The sequence below is a fragment of the Rattus norvegicus genome, chromosome 10 (assembly GCF_036323735.1).
Source record: "Rattus norvegicus strain BN/NHsdMcwi chromosome 10, GRCr8, whole genome shotgun sequence".
Classification (NCBI taxonomy): domain Eukaryota; kingdom Metazoa; phylum Chordata; class Mammalia; order Rodentia; family Muridae; genus Rattus; species Rattus norvegicus.
Window position 1 is genome coordinate 85,526,571 of NC_086028.1, and position 24,110 is coordinate 85,550,680.

Sequence of the window (24,110 nt, forward strand, 5' to 3'; positions counted from 1 at the left end):
TCAGAACCGGCCCCCTGGGCAGGGCACACAGACAGGGCGGGGGCTGCAGGTTGTACGAGCTGCACCCGTGCTGCAGGAGACCGCAGGAAGGCAGGGGAGACAGGACTTGGAGGGTGAGTAGTCAGGAGCACATGGGTTGCAGGGAAGCCTGGGAGACAGAAGAGAGTCAGGTTACCATCATACGCCAATGGCTGTTTTCAAGAACACTGACAGATCTGAGAATATACACGCAGGAAGGTGGCTTTTAGATCCTGTCTCCTTGTTTTACCCAAAGGGAAACAGGTACCCAGAGAGAAACAGAACCAGTCAGAGCAGCAGAATGAGTTTGTCCCATGACCAGAGGTTAAAACCCCTCAAGTTCCTACATCAGGATACCATGCTCTTCCTGGGTACCGTATGTTCTCCCAAGACCTTGGCAAAGGTAAGAGTATGCAGCCACACTTACTTGCTGTCCTCGCTCTCCAGGAGACCCCTGTACGTATTGATCTCACACTCCAGCCGGGCCCGGACATCCAGCAGCACCTGGTACTCCTGGTTCTGACGCTCCAGGTCAGCCCGGATCTCACCAAGCTGAGACTCCACACTGCCAATCAGGCACTGCATCTGGGCCAGCTGAGAGCTGTAGCGGGCTTCTGTCTCGGCCAGGGTGGAGTCCAAAGCGTCTCTCTGGGAGGGCAAAGGTTACGGGAAGAGGAAGAAGTTACAGGCCAGAGAACTATCGATGAAGATCCACCTGGGTCTCAATGGGACTTCGGAACACAAGAATGGAACACAAGAGTCACTGAGCTAGGAGAAACTACACCCAGACTCCAGCGAGGATGAACCAACCCAACTCCTACAGGGACCATTGATCCAGACAGCATGTCCTTCTTAATGGCACCTCTGAGTGATAATTACACAGAAAGTGATCTTATGCAGAGGAGTTATACCAGGGCATGTTAAGTACTAACAGCCTTTTGTCTTTCACAAGGGCAGTCGTAACATCCATCTGCTTTCACACTTTCTTCTCTGCCCAGAGAAGCCCTGAGCTACGAATTTGAACTCTTGGAGTCCGTTAGTATGGCCAAAGTATGGGACCCAAGGTTGTGTGCCTCCATGCTTGCTCTAGCAGACGCTCTACCTCATCCCGGTGCTTACCATGCTCTGCTGGGCCTGCAGCTCTATCTCCAGGGAGTTGACAGTGCGTCTCAGCTCAATGATGTCCGACTGGCAGGACTGCAGCTGCTCTGAGCTGGTCACGACCTGCTGGTTCAGTTCCTCAGTCTGAAATACACACACACACACACACACACACACACACACACACACACACACGCAATCTAATCAGGAACCCTGAGATCTCGGCTTCCAAGAGTATGTAGATCACTTGGAATCACGAGGGTGAGTCAAGGAAGACCTTCTGGATTACCCATCCGCCTCTGCCGCACTGACCTGGGTGTCATACCAGTCTTCTGCGTCCCTCCGGTTATTCTCCACCAAGGTCTCATACTGGCACCTCATCTCATCCAGAACACGGTTCAGATCAACGGGTGGAGCAGCGTCCACCTCGACGTTGAGACGATCGCCCAGCTGGCAGCGCAGCGAATTCACCTCCTGTGGCACAGATGCGGTTCCAGGTGGCCGCCTCACCTGTACTCACCTCTTTCTTCCCATTCTCACCTACCCTCTTTATGTTCACCTCCCTCCCCTTGCCCATCTCTCCCCCCCATGCTCACCTCCTCCCCCACGCTCACCTCCTCATGGTTCTTCTTAAGGCAGAGCAATTCTTCCTTCAGGGACTCCACCTGAGCTTCCAGGTCAGCCTTGCACAGAGTCAGATCATCCAGGATCCTGCGCAGGCCGTTGATGTCAGCCTCCACCAGCTGCCGCAGAGAAACCTCCGTCTCATACCTGCAGACACAGAGAAAGGCACCCAAACCTGTGATCCCATTTGTATCGAAGTCAAGCCCCCTCCCCCTACAGACTGGCCTGGTGCTGTAAGCCCTTCCCTCATGCCTCACTACTGGATGCAGCTTAAACCCGCCCCCCCCTCCCGAGTCCAACCAACCATCAGCAGCCTCCAGCTGTACCAGCCCCAATCCAGGAACAAGCAGGACAACTCACTTGGTCCTGAAGTCATCGGCCGCCAGCTTGGCATTGTCGATCTGCACCACCAATCTGGCGTTCTCTGCCTTACTGCAAAGAGTCTGGGGACATAAAGACATGATTTCCACGTGTGAAAGGATGTTCTGCTGATAGGAACTTCCCCCAAGCCCTGCATCTGACAAGAGTCACCCGTGGAAGGGGATAGATTGCCACCACCCTGGAATCTCAACACTTTGGAGCTTTACGAGGGATGAGGGCTTGTATCAGACAACAGAACTGCAAGAGCTCTTTCTTGCAATGTGCTGAAAATGTGTAGCCAAGGGCCAGAGAAAGGCATGCTACAGGAAACACTGGAGTGTAAGGGAATGCCTTCCCATCCCCCAGGCCTGCCGTGGGCCCAAGGCAGGTCACTGCCATCAACCACCCTCTGGTTCTCTGGTCACAAATGCTCTCCCTTAGGATCTAGCTAAGTCTTTTCAGGAATGAGGACGGACAAAGGTGTTTTCTCTGCTTTACAGATGTGGAACCTAAGCTTCACTAAATCCACCAAACCCATCCAACTTGCCTCTTGAAAACAAGGACATTAAATTTCAGAAAGATGGACGGTGGCATCAAAAGTCACCCACCCAGTTAGTTAATTCAGCCCATGTTGAAGTTCTGAGTCTACTAACTGCCATCCTGACTTTGTCCTCATCTGATAGATTGAGCTAACATTATTGCAAAGGCTAGAAGAGGCCACAGAGGTGAATAAGTTTTGTTCCCTCCAAAAGTTCCCTGTGGAAGTTGGGCTACTATCACACATGTTCTAGCTTCTGGACCTGAAGCCACTCTGAACCGCTCACCTTCTTCTGGAGCTCCTCCATGGTCCGGAAGTAGGACTGGTAATCGGGGCACATATATGGCACCTGCTGCTCACACCACTCCCGAATTCGGCTCTCCAGGCTAGCATTCTCCTGTTCCAACTGACGCACCTTCTCCAGGTAGCTGGCCAGGCGGTCATTAAGGGACTGCATGGTCTCCTTCTCATTGCCAGTGAGGATGCCTTCCCCAAACCAACCTCCACCCATACTGTAGCCGGTGGCAAAGCCTCCTGTTGGGAGGCAGAGAGCTGGGAGGCAGCTGGATAGCCTGTAATTGCCTCTACCCAGGCCGGCAGAACACACAGAGAAACTCCGGGCTCCCCGGGAAGGACTGGGCAGCTTGCAAGAGCTACTGGAGTACATCCTAGACATGCGAGTGGATCCCCCTCCAGCTTTGCCTGGGCTCTTCAGAGATCCTGAGGAGAAGCTGGCCTTGAAGCATTTGGAAGCCATGACCACAGCAGCCCAGACGTAAGCAGTAGATCTCCGAGAGTAGACACCCCGACACAGAGAAGTGGCTCCCTAGCCTGACTTTATACCTCTGCCCCAGTGGGCGTTGGTTGGCCCTTACAAAGTGTTTTCTCCTCGTTAAAGTTAATTCCACTTTCTATCAAAACCTCTCATTAGTCTGTTATTTAGCTTCCCGTGAACATATCCCGGCCTCATAAAACAGAAGCCCCGTTGGACGAGTGGGCCCCACAGCCCAACATCCTGGGAAGACCCAGTCTGCACTAACTCTTCAAAGGGGTCTGTCATCAGAACCCAGACCTCAGCCTCCTTGTTAAGCAGGTGTGGGAGTCTCATCACTGTCTTGCCTTCTCCAGCTTTGTCTCCTTTGATGGACAGTCAGGGGTAGGGAGGGGTGAAGTAGGCAAGCCTGAAAGTGACTAGAAGGCAAGGGTTTTGTAACTTGGGCAAACATAAAAGACTCTTGAATAGGCCCAGAAGATTTAGCCATGCTGACAAATCATTTCAGATTCCTCTGGACTGCTGTGGTTTTCATGTGATACGAGGAGCCTTTTGTCCTGGACAAAATAAGACATTAGTAGCTCTCAACCCAACAGAGCCTTGACAGGCACACCCCAACTTCCTTGCTTGGAGCTCCGTTCTGATTATATAGCTTCAGCTCTAGCCAAAATAACCGGAAGTCAGTTCCTGGTGACAGCTAGAGCCATGTTTAGGAGGACATGCCTTTTCAAGCCCAAGGAGAAATGGAGAAGACTTTGCTCCTAGCTGCCTGAATCGTTGGAGGGGAAGGTGAGTATCAGATTCATACATCTCCTAAGTGGGTATAAGAAACCTCAGGCTCACAAGCTCATCTCTACAATGGCTGACCCAATGCCTAGAGCATTTGATGAAACACCTGACTAGTCCAGTATGTAGACAAGAGAGACCTGGAACCAGGGCTGAGGAGAGATGCCAATGGGAATAGAATCACACCAGGTGAGAACCTATGGAACCTGTCTTCTGAGCCATTCTGAAGTTTGGGGTTCTGTTACTCTTTTTTAAGTTATTATATATCAGTACACTATAGCTCTCTTCAGACACATCAGAAAAGGGCATCAGATCCCATTACAGATGGTTGTAAGCCTTCATGTGGTTGCTGGGATTTGAACTCGGCACCTCTGGAAGAGCAGTCAGAGCTCTTATCCACTGAGCCATCTTTCCAGCTCTCAGTTACTCTTCTAAGAACACTTCCTAATAGGCAGCAACAATGAGCTGAGACAGTCATGAACCTGGCCTAGCGCTCAGCACCTTCCCACCAGTGCTGTCTACAGACCTGAGCTCATAGTCCCCATCCTGTAGGTGAAGGTGTCAAAGCTTGGCTACAAGAGCTTGCCCAGTACCACCATCTTGACACAACAAAGAATTCTGTCCCAGGCTGCAAGATAGGATGAAGTCTATGGAAAACAGAAAAGAGAGAAGTGAAGTAGAATACACAAGGGATCCCAGGAAAAAGCAACCTGACCTCATGGTAACGTCTGAACTCGTGGGCCCAAATCTCCATCCCACTGTGAACCACCTGACTTCACCTCTCAGAGTGTCCCTCTGTTTCTCCTTCTGTGGTGAGAACAAATATTAATGCCTGCACCCTGAGTTGCCTTAAGCATTAAGTGAACCTTGAAGAAGCCCAGACAGCAATTGCTCATGGCAAGGGCTCCTAGTAACAGCTGCTAGTCCCTCCACAACTGCGGTCCTGTAGGACCAGAACTCGGTAATACCTAGCAGCTGTCATTTGGGAGTGGAGACAGATTCTAAGCACACAGTTCACTGTCCCATGAGCCAGGTGCATAGTTTATGAGCCTCAGCTATAGAACTCCCATGATTCACTGCACCGTTTCCATACCCTGGGATCCAGTGTGATCAGCCCCACCCAGCATAATCCTAGGGTGCCAATGGCTACCTCAGCTTCTCCTCCCTGGAACTGCACGCCTCAGTGCAAAGATGAAGCTGAGCTGAAAGCCTGGTAGAACTTCCCAGGGTGTTTGTATTTCCCACCCATCCCCCTCCTAAGGCACAGCCTCCTGGGTAGGTTCTCTAGGCTCATCAGGGCTACTCTAAAGCCATGTGGACCGGAGAAGTCACAGCAAAACGTTCTGGGAATCCCATATTATCTGCTCAACCTTGAAGGTCACATGGTGGGGCATTACCCCTGGGCAGCCCAGATAGGACCAAGTGCTATTGGCAGCCTCGGATAATCTGCAGAATTACCTCATTAATGGCAACTGTGGCAGGGTCCCCAGCACCCACTGAGCACTCAGGTCCCATGCTCAGTCTTTCTACACATTCCCTCACTCAGTCCTCACAACACACACACACACACACACACACACACACACACACACACACACCACCTATACACTGCATGGATAGAAGGGGCCAACTCCCACAGGAAACTGATGGTTGGGGCAGTCAATACTTTATGCAAGGTCCACACAGGCTCTACCAGGAGACTACATACAGCCCTGCTCTTTCGGTGACTCCAGTCCTCAGACCTGTCCCGCTGCCTCTGGGGCCTCAGTCCCAGCCATCCCTTCTCACTGGGGCTCATACTCCTCTCCAAGCCTGCTGTGCCCACCCAACACTTAGAAGCAATGGCAGAGATCAGGAGAGGATCCCTTTGTTCTCCTTGAACTATTACCCTCTGTCTTGTGTTTCTCCCCTTCATTTCCCCCAAGGGACTAAACTACCATGGGGGCTAACAATGTCCAATATACTGCTATGCTTCTAGATGTCTCCAAGTGAGTGTGAGTGTGAGTGTGTGTGAGTACGAGTGAGTGTGTGAGTGCATGAGTGTGAGTGTGTGTGAGTGCATGTGTGAGTGTGAGTGTAAGTATGTGAGTGTGAGTGTGTGAGTGCATGTGTGAGTGTGTGAGTGTGAGTGCATGTGTGAGTGTGAGTGTGTGAGTGCATGTGTGAGTGTGAGTGTATGTGAGTGTGAGTGTGTGAGTGTGAGTGTGTGAGTAAGTGTGTGAGTGTGAGTGCATGTGTGAGTGTGAGTGTGAGTATGTGAGTGTGAGTGTGTGAGTGTGAGTGTGTGAGTGAGTGTGTGAGTGTGAGTGTGAGTATGTGAGTGTGAGTGTGTGAGTGTGTGAGTGTGAGTGCATGTGTGAGTGTATGTGAGTGTGAGTGTGTGAGTGTGAGTGCATGTGTGAGTGTGAGTATGTGAATGTGAGTGTGAGTGTGTGAGTGTGAGTGTGAGTGTGAGTGTGTGAGTGCATGTGTGAGTGTGAGTGAGTGTGTGAGTGTGAGTACACGTGTGAGTGTGAGTGAGTATGTGAGTGTGAGTATGTGAGTGCCTGTGTGAGTGTGAGTGTGAGTATGTGAGTGTGAGTGTGTGAGTGTGAGTGTGTGAGTAAGTGTGTGAGTGTGAGTGCATGTGTGAGTGTGAGTGTGAGTATGTGAGTGTGAGTGTGTGAGTGTGAGTGTGTGAGTGAGTGTGAGTGTGTGAGTAAGTGTGTGAGTGTGAGTGCATGTGTGAGTGTGAGTGTGAGTATGTGAGTGTGAGTGTGTGAGTGTGAGTGTGTGAGTGAGTGTGTGAGTGTGAGTGCATGTGTGAGTGTGAGTGTGAGTATGTGAGTGTGAGTGTGTGAGTGTGTGAGTGTGAGTGCATGTGTGAGTGTGAGTATGTGAATGTGAGTGTGAGTGTGTGAGTGTGAGTGTGAGTGTGTGAGTGCATGTGTGAGTGTGAGTGAGTGTGTGAGTGTGAGTACACGTGTGAGTGTGAGTGAGTATGTGAGTGTGAGTATGTGAGTGCATGTGTGAGTGTGTGTGTGTGAGTGCGAGAGTGAGTGTGAGTGTGTGAGTGCATGTGTGAGTGTGAGTGTGAGTATGTGAATGTGAGTGTGTGAGTGTGAGTGCATGTGTGAGTGTGAGTGTGAGTATGTGAGTGTGAGTGTGTGAGTGTGAGTGCATGTGTGAGTGTGAGTGAGTATGTGAGTGGGAGTGTTTTGAGTGTGTGTGTGTGAGTGCGAGAGTGAGTGTGAGTGGGTGTGGAATACGTTACATAAGGAAATAAAGGGTTTTGAGAAGAAGAGGTCATAGAAAGGAGAAGAGAAGGAAGAATGATGGACTAGGAGAAGAGAAAAGGCATCCTTCTGCTAGTCCCAGCCTTAGAGATAAGGAGGCAGAAGCCCCAAGACAGGAACCAACAGCACCTGTCCCAACAAGCCAGGTCCCCTAACAGAAAACAGAAGCCATCTGCTCAAGGGAGACAAGTCCCGTGAACCAACTCAAAGGTGTGGCTGAAAATCCTGATAAGATGTTTTTAGATAATTTGATTTTTAAAAAACAAGTAAGTAACGTTTCAGGGGTGTGAAATAGCTATGAATTGTGAAGCCCCTTTTTTATTCCTTAGAACTCCTTTTAAAAAAATAAAATAAAATAAAATGCCCAGAACCCCATATCCACAAGAACTAACAATGTTTAGCAAGCATCCTGATAACCAGAACATGGCACGGACCTACTCAGCCACACTCTAAACTACCTTCTACCTTCCCTCCTTCTTTCTGCCCATCCTTGAAGGCTTCTACCAAATCCAAATCTTCCCTGGACCCTTCCCTGATCACTCCAACACTCCACAAGCTTTCCCCATGCTCACATCTCAAAGCCCTACCCAGCCCTAGCTCATCCGGGCAATGAGAGAAGAAGGTTTTCAACTGGAGGGTTGCTTCATAGGAGCCATGCCTGTTTGTCCACTGTTGATGCAGCTAATTCCACATCCGTGCTCCGCCCTGACTGAGCCCTGGTGTGCGTTAGCACAGGATATGCTAGATGATCATCATGCATTAGCTTCTAGCTTATTCATTGAAGCATGAGTAACTGTGATCGAGGACCAAACAGTGTATCCAGAAAGCAGAGAATAAACTGACCGCCTTGAATGTAAGTGTATCTTCTCATCCCTCCCCTGATGTCATGGAAAGAGCAGTGAGAGAGGAGTCCAGGAGGCTGGCACTTCCTAGGACTTCCAATTGCTATGCAGTGTAGTGTTGCAGTCTTTTCATTACTAACCTCAGTTAAGGGTGCGTGGGTGAGGTTGAGCGTAGGAGGGGTTCCCACACTAACCCAAGCGCTTTGAAAGATTAAGAATTGAAGCAATGCTATGTAAACAAAGCAAATGCTCACAATCACACAGGGCTGATTGAGTGTGGCCCAAAGAGTCTGCCTTTTTTATTCAGACAACTCTGGTAAGCACAGTCTGAGTGCTGAGGACCCAACCTCCCATCAGAGAGCTCCCAGTGGCTCCAACTCACAGAAAAACCATCGAGACTAAAGGAGTCTCTGGGCAAGCCCAGGCACATGCCATAGAGTGGCAGAGTGACCCCAGCCAAATGCTTCATTCTGCCTGTGAACATCTCCTAGGGCTTACCTAGGCCCTTCTTTTGAGCCTCTGGCTTCCTCGTGTTTGGCTTAGTCACCAAATAATGGTGGCTGGCGTTGACAGTGCGCTTGGCATCAAGAGGCCAGAGGCCAAGGTAGCTGGGTATTGCCAGTTCCTCACTGCTCTATGGTCTGGGGTAAGTCCCTGCTAGGTTTGTGTTCGGAACTGAAAGTGGGTGAGACCGTTGACTTCTCATAGGCACTGCTTCTGTGATCATCCTGGTGTCCAGAGCCTAACCCAATTAAAAGCCACACAGAGATCAGATCAGATCAGCCGGGAGAATCCAAGCACCCTGAGCTCCACTTCACATAGCACAATGGCAGTCTCATGCACGGCGCTGTCCCTGCCATTGTATGCATCCTGTAAATGGGATACAGAAATTCACTGCTGCCTATCACCACAAAGGCCGATGAGCAGAAATGAGAATGAAATTTATATTGTACTTTATTAGGAGAGATGGCGATCTGGAAAGGTAATGGGTTGCTATCACTTTAAAAAAATACTGCTTTTTGTTTCATCTTCAGCCAGAAACGTCATAGAACATGGGACTGGGTGAGGGAACAAAGGCTGTCAATCATTCTGGAGTTCAGGCTCACCTCTGCATTCCTGAGACTTGTGATGTCTGTGCCAATACCATTCCTGCAATCCTCCCTCATTCTGTGGCTGTCTGTGCTCAAGGACTTCCTGAAATTCTAAGTCTAATGAGCATCCATCATCATCAACCTTGTGCTCCACCCAGGGCATCTGAGCTGGGGTTTACTAGAGCAGACAAACCATTAACGATGCATACATGCTAAGCTCCTAACAACATCTGTGTACTGACTCCATTCTACAATACGGAGGGCAAATGTATCTTTAGAACACAGGACTTTAAAGTGCCCCTATCTGTCCCTCTAGGGTCCTCTACCATCCCCAAGTCCCCATGCTACGAACATGGACTTGCCTGACTCCTGTCTTCACCTTCCAGTTCACCCTAACTCCTCTCCATGGTGTAGTAGGCTCACCCTGGGTTACCAGAGATTGGTCCTCTCCAGTTAGCCCTGGGACTCGTCCCTATTGAACTGACCCATGTTGGGAAGCAGGGAGACAGGAGCTGGGCAAGGGAGAAGGTAGGAAGGAATGAGAGGTGAACACTGCTCCCATCGGGACTGCTGAAGATTGGAGTGGGAGTCTTTATATTTTTTCCCTGGCTACTTTAGGGTAGATACCCACAGGGAAGGCTGATCACGGAACAGTGAGATTGAGATGAAGGTCAGTGACTAGAATCTGAACTATCTCCAATACTAAAAAATTTTAATCACTCTGCAACTTTACTGTATCCCATGTCCAAACACTCCAGGACACTGGCCATTCGAGAATCCACAGAATCAATTAGGGTCAGATTTGCTATGCCAAGAGAACACTTTATTGGGAATATTTCCAGGGGAACCTGGCTTTGCATGGCGGGAAAAAGCACAGTTAAGACCAAAAACAATAGATGAATTTTAGTAGAAAAACCTGCTAAGCAAGGAGGGCCCTAGGGAAGTGTGAGATCATTTAGCTGCCAAGAGCCACAAGGCGTCCTCCTTCCTGTGGCCTCGGCCCCACTGGTGGATGTTCACACTGCACGGGGCACCACGTGCTCCCTGGAGGAGATCACTCTTCCATCCCTGATCTCCTCAGTGATGGTGCGGATCTGGGTGCTGACTTGAGAAGCTGGGGTGCAGGGCCCAGCTGGGGTGCAGGGTACAGCCGGGGTGCAGGATGTAGAAGGGACGAAAGGAACTCTTACAGGAGGCTTGCAATCGGTGGAACAAGGGTGGGCAGGAAGCCTGGGAAATGGAATCACACGATGTACTTGGCATTGGAGCCTTGGACTGGGGGGAGGGGGTGTCCGGCAGCAATGACAGTGAGTGGTATCAGAACATTTCAATGATTCTGAGACCTCAAGGACTGGAGGTTGGGTCTGCAGGAAGGAAGGCTAGGAGCCTCCACCAAAACAAGGCCGAAGATGGGCTTGTCCCTTGGCTTAGCTTGCCCTCTTAAACATTACCAGAGACCTGGACCAGAAGGCATCTTCAATGGCTTTAGCTCAGTTATTTTCATCTTTGTTAAAGCCACTCAGCTCTGAAAGTATGTCAAGCCCTTCTCCCAGCCCAGTTCTGGTGGGGGGTCCCAGGATCACTCACTTGCAGTCCTCGCCCTCCAGCAGGCGGCGGTAGGTAGCAATCTCTGACTCAAGCCGGGCCTTAACATCCAGTAACACCTGATATTCATGGTTCTGCCGTTCCAGGTCACAACGAATCTCAGCCAGCTGGGACTCCACGTTTGTGATCAGGCACTGCATCTGGCCCAGCTGGGAGCTATAGCGAGCCTCTGTCTCAGCCAAGGTAGATTCCAGAGAATTCCTCTAGAGTGGGGAAGAAAAGCTATTGAGGGGAAGAAATTCCACCCTAAATTCCCACTGTCCTGGTATCTGCACACAGTTGTGGTGTAGGCCCTGTGATAACATGATGTGGAGCACACAGGTAAGTCAGAGAGCCTTTAACGGGCAGAGACCACCCACCATGCTATGTTGAGCCTGCAGCTCGATCTCCAGGGCGTTGACTGTGCGTCTCAGCTCAATGATCTCCGTCTGGCAGCACTGCAGCTGCTCCGAGCTGGACACCACCTGCTGGTTCAACTCCTCAGTCTACAGAGAAAGAAAGAATGCAGAACAGGGGCAGACGTAGTATCTCTCCTTTATCCCATCCCAGAGCCTCCTGGATTGCCAGCCTCACCTGAGTGTTGAACCAAGCCTCCACATCTCTACGGTTATTTTCCACCAGGGTCTCATACTGGCATCGCATGTCATCCAGTATCTTGTTGAGATCCACGGGAGGAGCAGCATCCACTTCCACATTCAGTCTATCCCCAAGCTGGGAACGGAGTGCATTGACTTCCTGCAGAGGCAAAGTTAAGATAGCATGAGGCTGTGGAAAGGTTGCTGGCTTGGTAGATTCAATGACCTGGGTTCAAACTTTCATCCCTCTCTTGGGTACCATGAGATAGAAGAGCTGACCTCTTTGAACATGGCATCTCCCCACTCCCCAACTCCATTGGTCTGTCTATACTAACCCCTCCTGAGGATTTGGAGGATGACACAGCACCAAGCAAATAGAATTATTATCAGACATCGTCATCCAAATAGAGTTGTAGCATCATGGGTGAGGATGTACGGTGTGACTGTAGGCAAATGACTTCACATCTTTATGACCATCTTCCTCGGCTATAAAATGGAGCTTACGATGAGAGCTAACTTGTAGAATCATTGTGAAGGTGAGACAAGATGTAAAGTGTCTCACATGCTTCCTACCGTAGAATAAACTCAAAGGCCAGCAGGGATTCCTCAGCTGGCTGGGAACCTTGGGAATCATGTGACAGCAACCTCACCTCTTCGTGGTTCCTCTTGAGACACAGCAGCTCCTCCTTCAGGGACTCCACCTGAGCCTCCAGGTCAGCCTTACACAAGGTCAGCTCATCCAAGATCCGGCGCAGACCATTGATGTCAGCCTCCACCATCTGCCTCAGGGACAACTCCGTCTCATACCTACACACACAGAACCCTGTCAAGCCTGTGGCCAGGGAAGCCCTGTGCCATAGCTAACTTGAAGTCAGAAACACAGTGGCCCTTTTTCATGTCCCAGGAGGGATCCAGGGCCTCTGCCCGTGTCTTCCCATTTACAATTGTATCTGGCTTTCTTCCCACCTTTATCCCAAAGGTAGGTGTCAGATACAGAGCAGATATCTCCTGGTTGGGCCACTCACTTGGTCCTGAAGTCATCTGCAGCCAGCTTGGCGTTGTCAATTTGTAATATCAGCCTGGCATTCTCAGACTTGGTCAACAGGATCTGAAAAACAAGAGGTTTTTCTCTGAACTGGAGAAGACTCGGCAATGTGACAGGTGTAGGGTGGAGAACGGAGCTCACAGATGCCTCTGAAAACAGGCAGTCTCCAAATATCCAGGCATGGAGGGAGAGCAGGGCCCAGGAAGGACACCACACCACTGGCCCATCAGTCCTGGCTTCTGCAACCTCCAAGCTGGCCCAATAGGCTATATCGGAGTGAGGCTATATCGGAGTTGGTATCTCATTCTGGATCCCACATTCAAGTTGTATGATCTTGGACAAGTTGCTAAGTCTCTCAAAATTCAACCTCCTTATGTTACATGAGCGTAGTAATACCCTTATCTCCAGAATGAAGAATAAGTAAGCCAAGAACCAAGAAGGTGTCAGATCCAGTACAACACCAAGTGGGGACAAAGGGCATGATCCTTCCATCCCTAGGCTAAGACAATGAAACCATGAAGCAAATAGAAGAATGGCTGGTAACAGGGTACACAAACCAGCAGAGAATCCTGGGTCCCCAGAAAACCAAGTCCCAGAGAGTAGAGCTCTCCTTCCAGAAGAATTCTCCATGAGCTTCAGTCTCCTCTGGCTGAGTCTTAGAGTGGAGAGCCTCCTGGAGTTGTGTAGCCAGCTGGAAGGACCTGGCCTATTACCTTCTGCTGCAAATCCTCAGCGGTCTTGAAGTAGGACTGGTAGTCCGGGCAGATGTATGGGATCTGAGACTCATACCACTCTCGGATGCGGCACTCCAGCTGCGCGTTCTCCTGCTCCAGCTGCCGCACCTTCTCCAGGTAGTTGGCCAGTCGGTCATTCAAGACCTGCATGGTGGCCTTCTCGTTGCCATTGAAGGCGCCCTCGCAGAACCAGCCCCCGCTCCCAGCAAAGCCAGAAGAGGACAGGTAGGAGCCCGGCAAGCAGCTCCCAAGGCCAGAGAAGCCTGTCCTGAAGGAGGACACGGACCCCACAGTGCCAACCAAGCTGGGAGCCCTGCAGGAGCCCATGGAGTGGATGGAAGATATCCGAGAGAAGCTTCCTGTGGTGCCACAGAGGCCCTTAGCAGACCCAGCAGAGAAAGTCGGAGTGCAGATCTGGGCCATGATGCTAGCAAGGAGGCTTGTAGACTAGGTAGGATCGCAGGTTGTGGATTCTCCAGGCCTCTCTGGAGTGCTTATATACAATCTTCATAGGGTGTTGCCATGATCCAGGTCTTTAGCGCTTGGGAAAGCCCTTTCCGATCCCAGAAAGCCTATCTCATTACAATGTCATTTTTGCTATCCATCAGAATTTCTTTCCTTGTAAAAGAAAAAAAAATGTTGAATTGGGTTTGCTAAGTCAGGACTCTCAGCCATCATTTCCTAGCAGACTGAATTTTATTGCCACTTCAAAGAGTCTTTGCCCAAGATCTCATAAACTGGGAGTGGCCTTGCATGTGACATTTGGTTTCTGTCCTCCCTACCTGCCTTCCCCTGAGGAATCCGTCCTCTCCATCACCCACTCCCACAGCTGCTCATCTGTGTCTGGGTCACCGGAGCAATGAAAAGGGAGTGAAGGATTCACGATGGAATATTATTCCACCACAAAAAAAAACCAAAAATATGGATTTTGCAGGGAAATAAACAGAACTGGAAAGTATTGTGTTGAGTGGGGAAGCTGACAAATCCCACGTGTTCTCTACCAGATATGAATCCTTGCTTCTACCTGAGTGTTTGTGTCAGAGTATGTGTAAAGGCCAGACAAGGAACCCCTAAAAGAGACTTTAAAGGCAGGGGATGAAGAGGGTAATAGAACGTGTGGTGGGAATATAGAAAGGTCAACATGGGGTACAAAGGGTCTGTGAGAATGGGGACAGGGAGATGGGGGAAGAAAGGAAAGCAGAGTCGAGCAAAATGAATAAATATCTATTACATAAATACATTCCACAAAGAACCCGATACCTCATAAGCTCATTTTAGAAAGTAAAATAAGGGTCAGCAAGATGACCCAGTGGGCAGAAGCGCTTGCCTGACAACCTTGGTTTCATCCCTGGGTCCCAAGGGAGAAGAAAAGACCTCATTTATTCAGGATGTCCTCTGACCTCCTCACACACACAGTACACACACACAACACACATACAGCACAACACACACAACACACATACATAGCACAACACACACAACACACATACACATCACAACACACACAGAGCAAACACACAACACAACACACACAATACACACAACACACATACACAGCAAAACACAACTCAGATACACAACACAACACGCACAGTACAACACACACACAGCAAACACACAACACAACACACACAATACACACAACACACACAACACACATACACAGCAAAACACAACTCAGATACACAACACAACACTCACAGTACAACACACACACAGCAAACACACAACACAACACACACACAACACAACACACATATAATATATACACACAACACACACTGTGGCATGGGCATGTCTGCATTCACACACACCTATCATGAACACATGCATATAATAATAATTAACAATAATAATAACAATTTTCTGAATAAAATTTTAAGAGAGAGAAAGTGTGCTAGGCCAGTGGTATGCCTTGCTGAGTAAAGGTGCTTGCAGCCAAGCCTAAGGAGCTAAATTCAATCCCCAGGCCCACGTGATAGAAGGAAAGGCCCCATTACAACAACAAGTTTCCCTTTGGTCTTCACACATGCACCCGTGCACACACATACACACAAAATAAATAATATTTTAAGTTAAGAAAATTGGAAGAGACCCAATATGTGGTTGTGGACCCATGGTGTTCGGGGTTGTAACTCTTCCAGTTTGAATCATAACAATCATGGAACACAGTTGACCATGACCAGAAAACTTCAACCAACTGCGGTCCACTGCTTACACACTCACTCATGGTGATCCAGGGTGAGTGGCCATTTTTAAATCTGAAACCAGGGCTCTTAGACCCCAACTCAGGGTATCTAGAATTTAGGGGCAAGAGATGAACATTCAAGTCCTATTGTCCAGGCAGATGTATGGGATCTGCCCATATTGGCTCTGTCAATCATTTTCCCTATGACGCTGGGCATGTTACGTCTCTGGGATCCTTGGTGGTCTGGTGGTAACACTGTAGACCACTGTGCTATTTCACCTATGTCACACGGATACAAGGAGGATCCAAAGACAGCTACAGATGTGCTTTGAAAGCCCCTACATGCTTTGGAAGTTAGTCAAAAAGACAGTCTTTGGTGGTGATTTGAGGTAAGGACAGCAAAGCCTCATGGGTATAAACACTCTGCTGGAGCTCCTGAGGTCTCTGTGCTCCCTAGGCACATTTATGGTGTCACTGGGGGGAGGAGGTACCCCATAACCATTCCTTCAGACACTTCGGGATCTGGTCTTCATGGAATCCATCTATCTGGAGCCCTGGGCAGGGCCGGAGAACAACTTCCTTTGTGGTCTTTGTCTTCCCTGAATCTAAACCATTTTGACCTCCCTGGTCACTAAGCACATCCCAGGTATGACCAGTGGCTGAGAAGGAATAAAAAGAACAAAACCAAATACTACCAGACTCCTAAACAAATCAGGAGAGGAGACTCTGGAAATTGTGGACCAAAGACAAAGATGGTTCCTCCACTTCAAAGCCTGGACTTTCCCAAGAATAGGAGATGGCCCTGCTTGCTCTTCTCCTCCAGAGTCATTTTGCAAAGCCAGCATTTATGGGAGCATTTATGGTGCTTCTGAAGCTGTGGTTCTCAACCTCTTAAAACACTTTATACGCTTCTCTCTGAGATTACTCAAGGAGGGTGATTGGCTGTGGGGAACACGCCCAGTAGGGTAGACACCTCCACAGATGCCTGAGAGCAGCTCCATGCAGCTCTTCTTCATAGCGAGAGCCGAGGCTAATCAGCCTCTGCCCCCACAGCTCCGGGTACCCCAACAACAACTTTCACATGGCTACCTATCTCCCAGCTCTCCCTCGAGGCTAAGACTACCCTATCCTGGGGCTTCTTGATTCAGCAGTATAGACACTGTGGGTTCTTCAGGGGTACTACTCTGTATACTGTAAAGTTTCTGTGACTTTTCTCATCCCCACTACCCAATGCCACTCTCTTCTCTGGCTCCCTATCTCCCCTCCTTCCATGCCAAGGGCCCTGGGTTTCTGGGTAGGAGGGAACTCGCCTTAATTCCCCGATCCCTTTACAAAGGGGTGGGAGGCTACAGTGGCACAGGAAGCTTTCCCAGGCTGGCTGGGCCTGCTCATGCATTCATTTATTCACTCAGTGAGTATTCTTTGGGACCTACATTGCACCAAGCTTGTTCTGGGTGTTGGAGAGATGTTGAAAAAGATCACACAGAGAGCATTACTTCTTGGTCTACTTGGTCTACTTACAATGACTAAATTGCCAATGGGCATTAGCTATGTCTCCTGGGAAGAGGAGGGTGGTGATACCATACCCATTTGACAACTGTTTGACAACAAATGTTGTCCCCCATTTTGTCTTCTGGGGAAACTATGGCAGAGTCTGCTGTCTGTTTACCCGCCCAGGCAAACCCTTAATATACATAAACCCAATTTGTCTTGTTAACCACATAGTTTATCATGCAAAGTAGGTAAGATAGCAGCCCTTGGCAAACTCTCTACATGGTTTTTCTAATATCAATCCAATATATTCTGTCCTAAGGAATAGGAGACTTGGACTCTGGGTCTAACTCTGGCCCAGTTCCCTGAATGAGCCCTGTGTACTGTGTACCTCAGCTCACCCATCTGAACAGGGAATGGGCCTGGACAATGACCTGACCTCCACCCACCTCAGATATCCTGTAGTTAGCTGTCTGCAAGCATTCCATGGGGACTGAGAGTTGGTAGGATATGGCTATGGTTTATTCTCTATGTTCTAATGCCCCTGTCCCTGTCACTCACCCTCAGAATAAAGAGGAGTTACAGAGGTTCAAATGCATGACACCATGGAGGTTAATTTTCTTTCAAAACATCTGCAAATTTCGGGGTTTCCCTTTGCCTCCAGCACACTTACCACAAAAAAATGACAGAGGATCCCTACCTACCTACCTACCTACCTACCTACCTACCTTCCACTCTGTGAGCAGTGGAAGTGTTGGCCCACCTCTCCAGGCTGTCCCTGAGAAGGGCTCCTTCAGAGGTCAATGTCACTGAACACCAAGCAGACATCCCAGCATGTCAAGGCTAAAATGACACCTATGGTCAAAATAGCTGGAGACCTCACCGTACAGAAAAAGTTTAGAGAACACAGGGGAGCTCACTGCCTCTGAGCCTCAGTCTTACCAACAGGTGAATGGATCTCCTGCCAGTCACAGAATAGTGAAAGCTATCCCAAAGAAGGCTTGATAAGTTAAAAACTACGTCATTGGTTTCAAAAATCAAAGAACCGAAGTCAAATGGTTCCTTTCCAAGGAACCGGGCCACTTAAGGAAGTGCTGTCTTTTGCAACTCAACCAAATTGTTCAAGAAGAAACAACAGCCAAGCAGGCAGTATCTTCCTGCTTCCAGAGTATACCAATCCCTTTGACCAGGATTCTCTATTCAGTCTCTGACCCTTATCCTAGAGCTATGTTTCTCACCCTTCCTAATGCTGTGATCCTTTAGTACAGGTTCTCATACCGCAGTGACCACCCCCCCAACCATAAAATTATTTCCATTGCTATTCCATAATGGTAATTTTGCTACTTTTATGGATCGCAATGTAAGGTTCTGCATTTTCTGATGGTTTTAGGCAACCCCTGAGAAAGAGTCATTCAATCCCCAAAGGGATCGTGACTCACGGGCTGATAACCTCTACCCTAGAAGTTCCAGGCACCAACTGCAGTCTCAGAGAATGCTCTCTGACTACCATGACTCTGTTTTCAGGAACAGGAAGAAGAGGAAAATTGCTGCTGAGGGAACAGAAAAGATCCTTTTTCTCAAGCCCATCTTGGAGCACCATCAACCTCAAGGTCAATAGCCAGGTAAATGTCTTTGTTGAGAAGAAGTCTCTACCTTCAACTACAAGCTGAAGTTCTGCCTAGATAAAGCCTGATTGTCCTACTGGACTCTGAGCAGTCACTCCCATTCCGAGAGAATACGAGGACGGAGTGCTGAGATGTATCCAAGGAGTAAATGAACTCTCTCAGCAAGTATCTCCTACCGTCCACCCCAACCCCTGCTTCTCCAGGCTGTGGTCAAATATGTGGACCACCACACCACCATAGAACCCCAAAGGTAGCAGAGAAATCAGGTCAAATAATAGCCAGTGGGACAGCCACCTGCCCACGAACATCAATGAGAACAAGGTCACTCAAGATAGCCAATGGCTGTCCCTCTTTGAGCCGCCTGCTGGCTCAGGCTTGATTTTCCAAGTTTCCTCATCTCGCCTGTTTTCATCCTGAGGTCCACACACAGGTCCTAGAGAATTCCCTACCATAAAAGACACCTGAAAATCGGTTCTTTCTCCTAACTTCTTCAGACCCCATCTGGGACCCCACCCACAGCCAATCCTCATGCCCCATCCCCATACAACTGTTCTTTCCTTATAACAAGAAATCTGTTCAAACATGAAACCCCTGAGATATTTGGCCCCTCCCCATGAGAAGCCTGGTTACGATATACTCTGCTTTAAACAACCATTTCCACAGTTCCTGCCAGATGTGCTTCTGGCTGATGTCAGATGCTAGTACTAATATTCAGGAGCTGGTATCCAATGGTGGAGAAAGCATGGTGGGAAGTAAAAATACTTAAAACAGAGACATTTCTAACCATTCAGTTAATTTTTCAAAAGGATCCAGGAAGCGTCTCACTGGGTTTTGATGGTGAAAGACTCAGAGTCATTCATAGATCTAGGAAGGACCCGGGTTACCAGATTCAGTGAGCAAAATCATACTCAATATTTGGAATATGGTTATACTAAAATGTTATTGTCTATCTGCAAAGCCAATCCAGCTGGACAGCCAGGGCTCTGCGTGGAAGTCTTCTGTAGGAATGTATCACTATAAGGACCTTGACCAAGCAAGACGTTACTGTTCCTTCCCTTCCTGACACCATGACAGGGACAGGTCAATCAGACTTCCCCTTGGAAAACCAGGACATTTGATTCCTTTATGTCCTGTCTCGGTAGCTGCTGTGTATACCTTCCCACCCTCCATAAGCAATACTCAGAGGTCTGGGGGGTAAGTTGTCTTGCCCCTAAACTTGACCACATCAGTGACATTCTACCCTGATCCTTCCACTAAGTGACTCAACCTGGGCAAGATTCTCAAGTCTCCTCTGCTCCGTTTCTAATCTCTAAGGAGCTCAAACTTCTGTGTATCTCCATGACCACTACACTGCATTGGAACTCAGAATACTCTGAACACAAACCAGCTGACCAATGAGTTCACTCACCCACTCCCTGGTTAACCTTCAGTGGAGGTCATCAGGAGAGCCGATGAAGAACGACAGTAGCCTTGAACAGGGGTTCCTCTCAAGACTCTAGGGGTTCAAATCTCCAAGACCCTGATAGGGTCTTTTAATTCCCATTGGATCTACCTTACCCTGACTAGGTCTTGAAATTCCCTCTTTATCAAGCCCAGAATGCTCTAGAATATCATCTCACTCAAAATCCAAAAACAAAATAAAAATCCTCTCCCCCAAGAGTGATTTTGGTTGTTGCCCCAGGCTTTGAAAGCCTGCCCAGAATGAGCAGTGTGTGTTGCCATAGTGAGTGTCCAGGGAGCCACTGGGCCCAGCGGTAAGCCATACCTCTCCAGTCCTCTTGGGGCCATGCTCTGCCTTCAAGTTTCAGGGCCCAAGGGCCAGCTCTTCCTGCACAAGCACGCTGGCCATCAGCTCCCATCTGGAGAATGTGAGCTTCTGCTCTGAGGTACCAAGTCCTTACCCCACTCACTCAGCTTTTATGGTCTGAGAATTCCACAGCATTGCTTTTTTCTCCCCAGTATGTTTGAGAACCTGTGGTTTGTGGGAGATGCCCTGTCAGGCACACTGGGACAAGGACTTCAGTGTCCAAGTCCACTCCTTTCAAGTATCACTTAACTGAACCACAAAGTGAATCCCCCCCCCAACAAAACACCCCATTGGATTGGCTCATCAGTCAGCATTTACAGATGCTGTGTTGTCCACATACCAACGCCCCTCCTGCTAACAACAGCATGTCTGTGGCCAGGCCCGGGGCTCCAGGCTGTCATTAACTATCCTGCATTCTGCAGACTTACTTTCAAGCTTCTCTGAGATGCTCAGATGAAAGCGGCCACATGGCTATTACAGCCGATCATGAAAGTTGGCCAGAGAATTCGTGCCAGACACCTGCCAGCTTTCCCGAAGGCCTATCCCCCAACAGGTGCCTGAATGAGTCTCAGCAGCCAACCAGCCCCTCCCAAACTCCACGAGGGGACACAGTGCACCCAGCTCTCCCAGAGTCCCCAAAGAGCTGCTCGCAAGAACATAGCTCATGTATCCTGCTCCCCAAACACCAACAGCCTCAAGAGTACCATCCAAAAGGACATAGGCCCCCCGATATATGAGAACCCAAAAATGAAAAGGGGAAATGGGTTCCAATAGAGACATGGGGGACTCTGGGATAAGATATCATCAGGGCCTATTGTCTACAACCTTGCAATGGCATTCCTTTTCAGCCTTACTGCAGGCTTCCCTAGGGTGGAACAGTGGGATTTCCCCTTCCAGGAAGTCTAGGGAAGTCTCATACCTCCATTTGGGTGGTCACAGTTGCCACCCAAAATGGATGAGCCAAGAACCAGAGGAGTCTCGTCATGGAACTCCGCCCTCGGCCTCCCCTTGTTCCTCAAACGCCTTGCTGCCACACCCAATGCAGAGAGACAGAACCTCCCGTTGGGACCGGATCTAAGGCCCTGCCCTTCTACTACCTTGGATCCCAACAGGTGGCCAGGGACCCTGGTCTGCTTTCTGGCATGAGTCTGCCCTCTGCAGGGCAGATAGCCCCATAGGATAGGCAGACATGTCCTGGTCCATTAACTAAGGGTGGAGCCTTGAGGATAGGGCAGTTCCTTTTGCTCAAGGTGAGAAGCCAAAAGCTTCTGAAGAATCGTAGCATTGAACCACCATGGTAGCTTACCTGCCATGGGTCAGTCTTTCTGCCAATCCGCCAATGCCCACCTGGGAAACTGACCTAGTGCTGACACTCCTGGATATCACAGGAATGTACCCTGGTTGACTCTTTTGTTCCATGAGCACTGGGGTCTGGAGTCTTGTTCCTCCCCCACACTTCTAGAAGTGAACACATGACCCTTAACAAAGTACTAACCAGCTTCTCAGGACATATTTTGGAACTGTGGCTCCCTTCCTGTGCACTAGTCTGCTCCCTTAGAGGGTCTGACTTGGTCTTCCTGCATGTAAAGCATACTGGACGGTGACAGCTCTTGGGATGACGTAATGTAAAGCTGAGGGACTGGGAAGAACATGCACTGTGCAGTGTGCTGGCCTTTTCCGGCTAGGGTCTCCTGCCTGACATACACTCATTCACAGATGTGAGTCAGATGCCACTGGGTCATGGCTGTTTGCTCACTACTGCAGCTCTGGGAAGCAGCCACTGAGCCTGAGGTAGCCTGAGCACCTAGGACAAGCCCATAGGGAGGGGCAGTGTTGACCCAGCCATTCTCTCCTCCCTTAAGTGTCACCCCACTAGGTGACTAAACTGACAGATGGAGTCCAAGGCAGAAAGACAGGATCTCCACCCCACCCCTCCTACTTCCTAGATCAGAGACCTGGGTCGGCCTTCTTCCCAGATCAGAAAGGCTGTTGGGTAGCCTGATAGAAACACTGCCTCTGACACGTCCCAGCCAACTTCCCTGAAGTACCTGATGGGGCCACAGAGATTGGGATTCTCACAGTCCTTCCTGGAATCTAGGTGAAAGGCTCCCAGGCCAGACAGAGTTCCCTCCAGACTTAGAGATGTAACTCCTGTCATTGCTCCACCTGAATGACTCCCCTCATATACTATGGAGCATGTCAATACCAAGACAGGAAGGAAGCCTTGACCTCAACGATCAGAATGAGCCAATGGAGCTCAGCTTTGAAAACTCCTATCCTTGACTGGGGTAAGGGCCCCATTCCTTCCTGCCCTTGGTATCACACGTTTGCTACAGCTTCCATTTCCCATAATCCCTTCCCCTACATCTAGTTCATCTTTTGGGTCCTATAAATACACTAGATATGAGGATGTGGGTGACCTTGAAACTGTTTCTATCTCAAAGGAAGTCACAGAACCAGAAAGGTCATGACCAGAAGCATTATTTGGTAAGGTCTTACTAACCATGTGTCAGATCATTCTGAGTCCTCAGCTTTAATAACTCACAGGGGAGGTAGCAATTAGCAGGAGAGGAAGTGCTCTTACCTAGTTCCTGTTTGTCTGAGAACGCCTTTAAAGATGAAGATTCTCCAGAATTGATCCAGTGTTAAGAATGCAATGGCGCTAGACAGGTAGCTACAGCCTCAACCAAAAATCAAAAATGCTTGGGGGGCAAAGGGGATGGCCTGGTTTTCTGTAATGCTTTAGCTCCTAGCAGAGTTCTGGACAGTGAACTTGACCTGAGCCCCCACCTCCTTCTACAGTAGAGAATAGAATGGGCTCTGGATAAGTGGAGAACGGACGCTGTCTCTGCTTCAGCGAGCCCAGGCATGCCCAAGTGAATCCCGTGTGCCTAAGCCACATGCATGTGGCCTGCAAGTGAGAAGAATATAAGGTACACCAGGGTAGCGTGGGGACTCAGAGGAGAGTCAAGAAGGGGAGAAAAAGGCCAGAGAAAGGGGTCAGGTGGCAAAGGTGCCAGAGACCCTCCAACCCTCTGGCCAAAAATTCTGTGACCAAATCCAAATGTCACCTCAGAGGCAGGTCCTCCATTCATTCATTCCTCTCTTCTTTCAATAAGCACTTAAGTAAACCCTCCCCAAGATGAAAAGACACAGCCCTGATGAAGAAATTTTTAATCCCAATCCAGGATTTCCCTGCCTTTGACATATATAAAGACATATATAATCTTCAGATTTAAAATATGACACAAAATGACATATTTACAAATAACACAAGAGTTGGGCAGATATCTACCCTCTGTGTGATATCTACCTCCTGTGTTATTAGAATCTACTCTCCTATCAATAGCCTCCAGTTAGTGCTTACTATGTTTTATCTGTGTTCCTCTCAACTTGAATTAACCAGACCTCAGGGCCACATTTTTATGACTCACCTAACCCATGGCTGCTTCTTTCTCGTCCTCTGTCTTTCTCTCCCTCCAATCCCCCAAGTCTGGGAACCCTAAATCCCACTTATGTCTCCTTTGCCCAGCTATTGGCTGTTGGCATCTTTATCAATCAGAAATAACTTGGGGGCAAGGTCACATAGTGTCTACATGTGGGACTCTCTCCTCTCTGGGACAACCAGGTCTG

The 24,110-nt window shown here is 49.1% G+C and overlaps 2 protein-coding genes across 2 annotated transcripts; both read right to left on the bottom strand.

Moving 5' to 3' along the window:
* Positions 1-3,398, bottom strand: Krt35 (keratin 35). The gene is made up of 7 exons (NM_001008820.1): positions 2,928-3,398; positions 2,104-2,186; positions 1,734-1,890; positions 1,432-1,593; positions 1,138-1,263; positions 446-666; positions 1-148 (listed from the first exon to the last, which is right to left on the bottom strand). Exons 1-7 carry the CDS (start codon positions 3,396-3,398, stop codon positions 1-3), a joined length of 1,368 nt encoding a protein of 455 aa, NP_001008820.1.
* Positions 3,399-10,208: 6,810 nt separating this feature from the next.
* Positions 10,209-13,833, bottom strand: Krt36 (keratin 36). The gene is made up of 7 exons (NM_001008759.2): positions 13,346-13,833; positions 12,613-12,695; positions 12,238-12,394; positions 11,586-11,747; positions 11,372-11,497; positions 10,995-11,215; positions 10,209-10,637 (listed from the first exon to the last, which is right to left on the bottom strand). The coding sequence occupies exons 1-7, from the start codon at positions 13,787-13,789 to the stop codon at positions 10,424-10,426; spliced, it is 1,407 nt and encodes a 468-aa protein (NP_001008759.1). The 5' UTR covers positions 13,790-13,833; the 3' UTR covers positions 10,209-10,423.
* Positions 13,834-24,110: the final 10,277 nt, after the last annotated feature.

Coding starts and splice junctions, on each gene's coding strand:
- Krt35 (NM_001008820.1), bottom strand. CDS start 3,398: ATGGCTTCCAAATGCTTCAAGGCCAGCTTCTCCTCAGGATCTCTGAAG. Junction 1,891..2,103: donor GCCGATGACTTCAGGACCAA/GTGAGTTGTCCT, acceptor CTGTGTCTGCAG/GTATGAGACGGAGGTTTCTC. Junction 149..445: donor CTGGAGAGCGAGGACAGCAA/GTAAGTGTGGCT, acceptor TCTGTCTCCCAG/GCTTCCCTGCAACCCATGTG.
- Krt36 (NM_001008759.2), bottom strand. CDS start 13,789: ATGGCCCAGATCTGCACTCCGACTTTCTCTGCTGGGTCTGCTAAGGGC. Junction 11,748..12,237: donor TCAAGAGGAACCACGAAGAG/GTGAGGTTGCTG, acceptor TTGCCTCTGCAG/GAAGTCAATGCACTCCGTTC. Junction 10,638..10,994: donor CTGGAGGGCGAGGACTGCAA/GTGAGTGATCCT, acceptor TCCATTTCCCAG/GCTTCCTGCCCACCCTTGTT.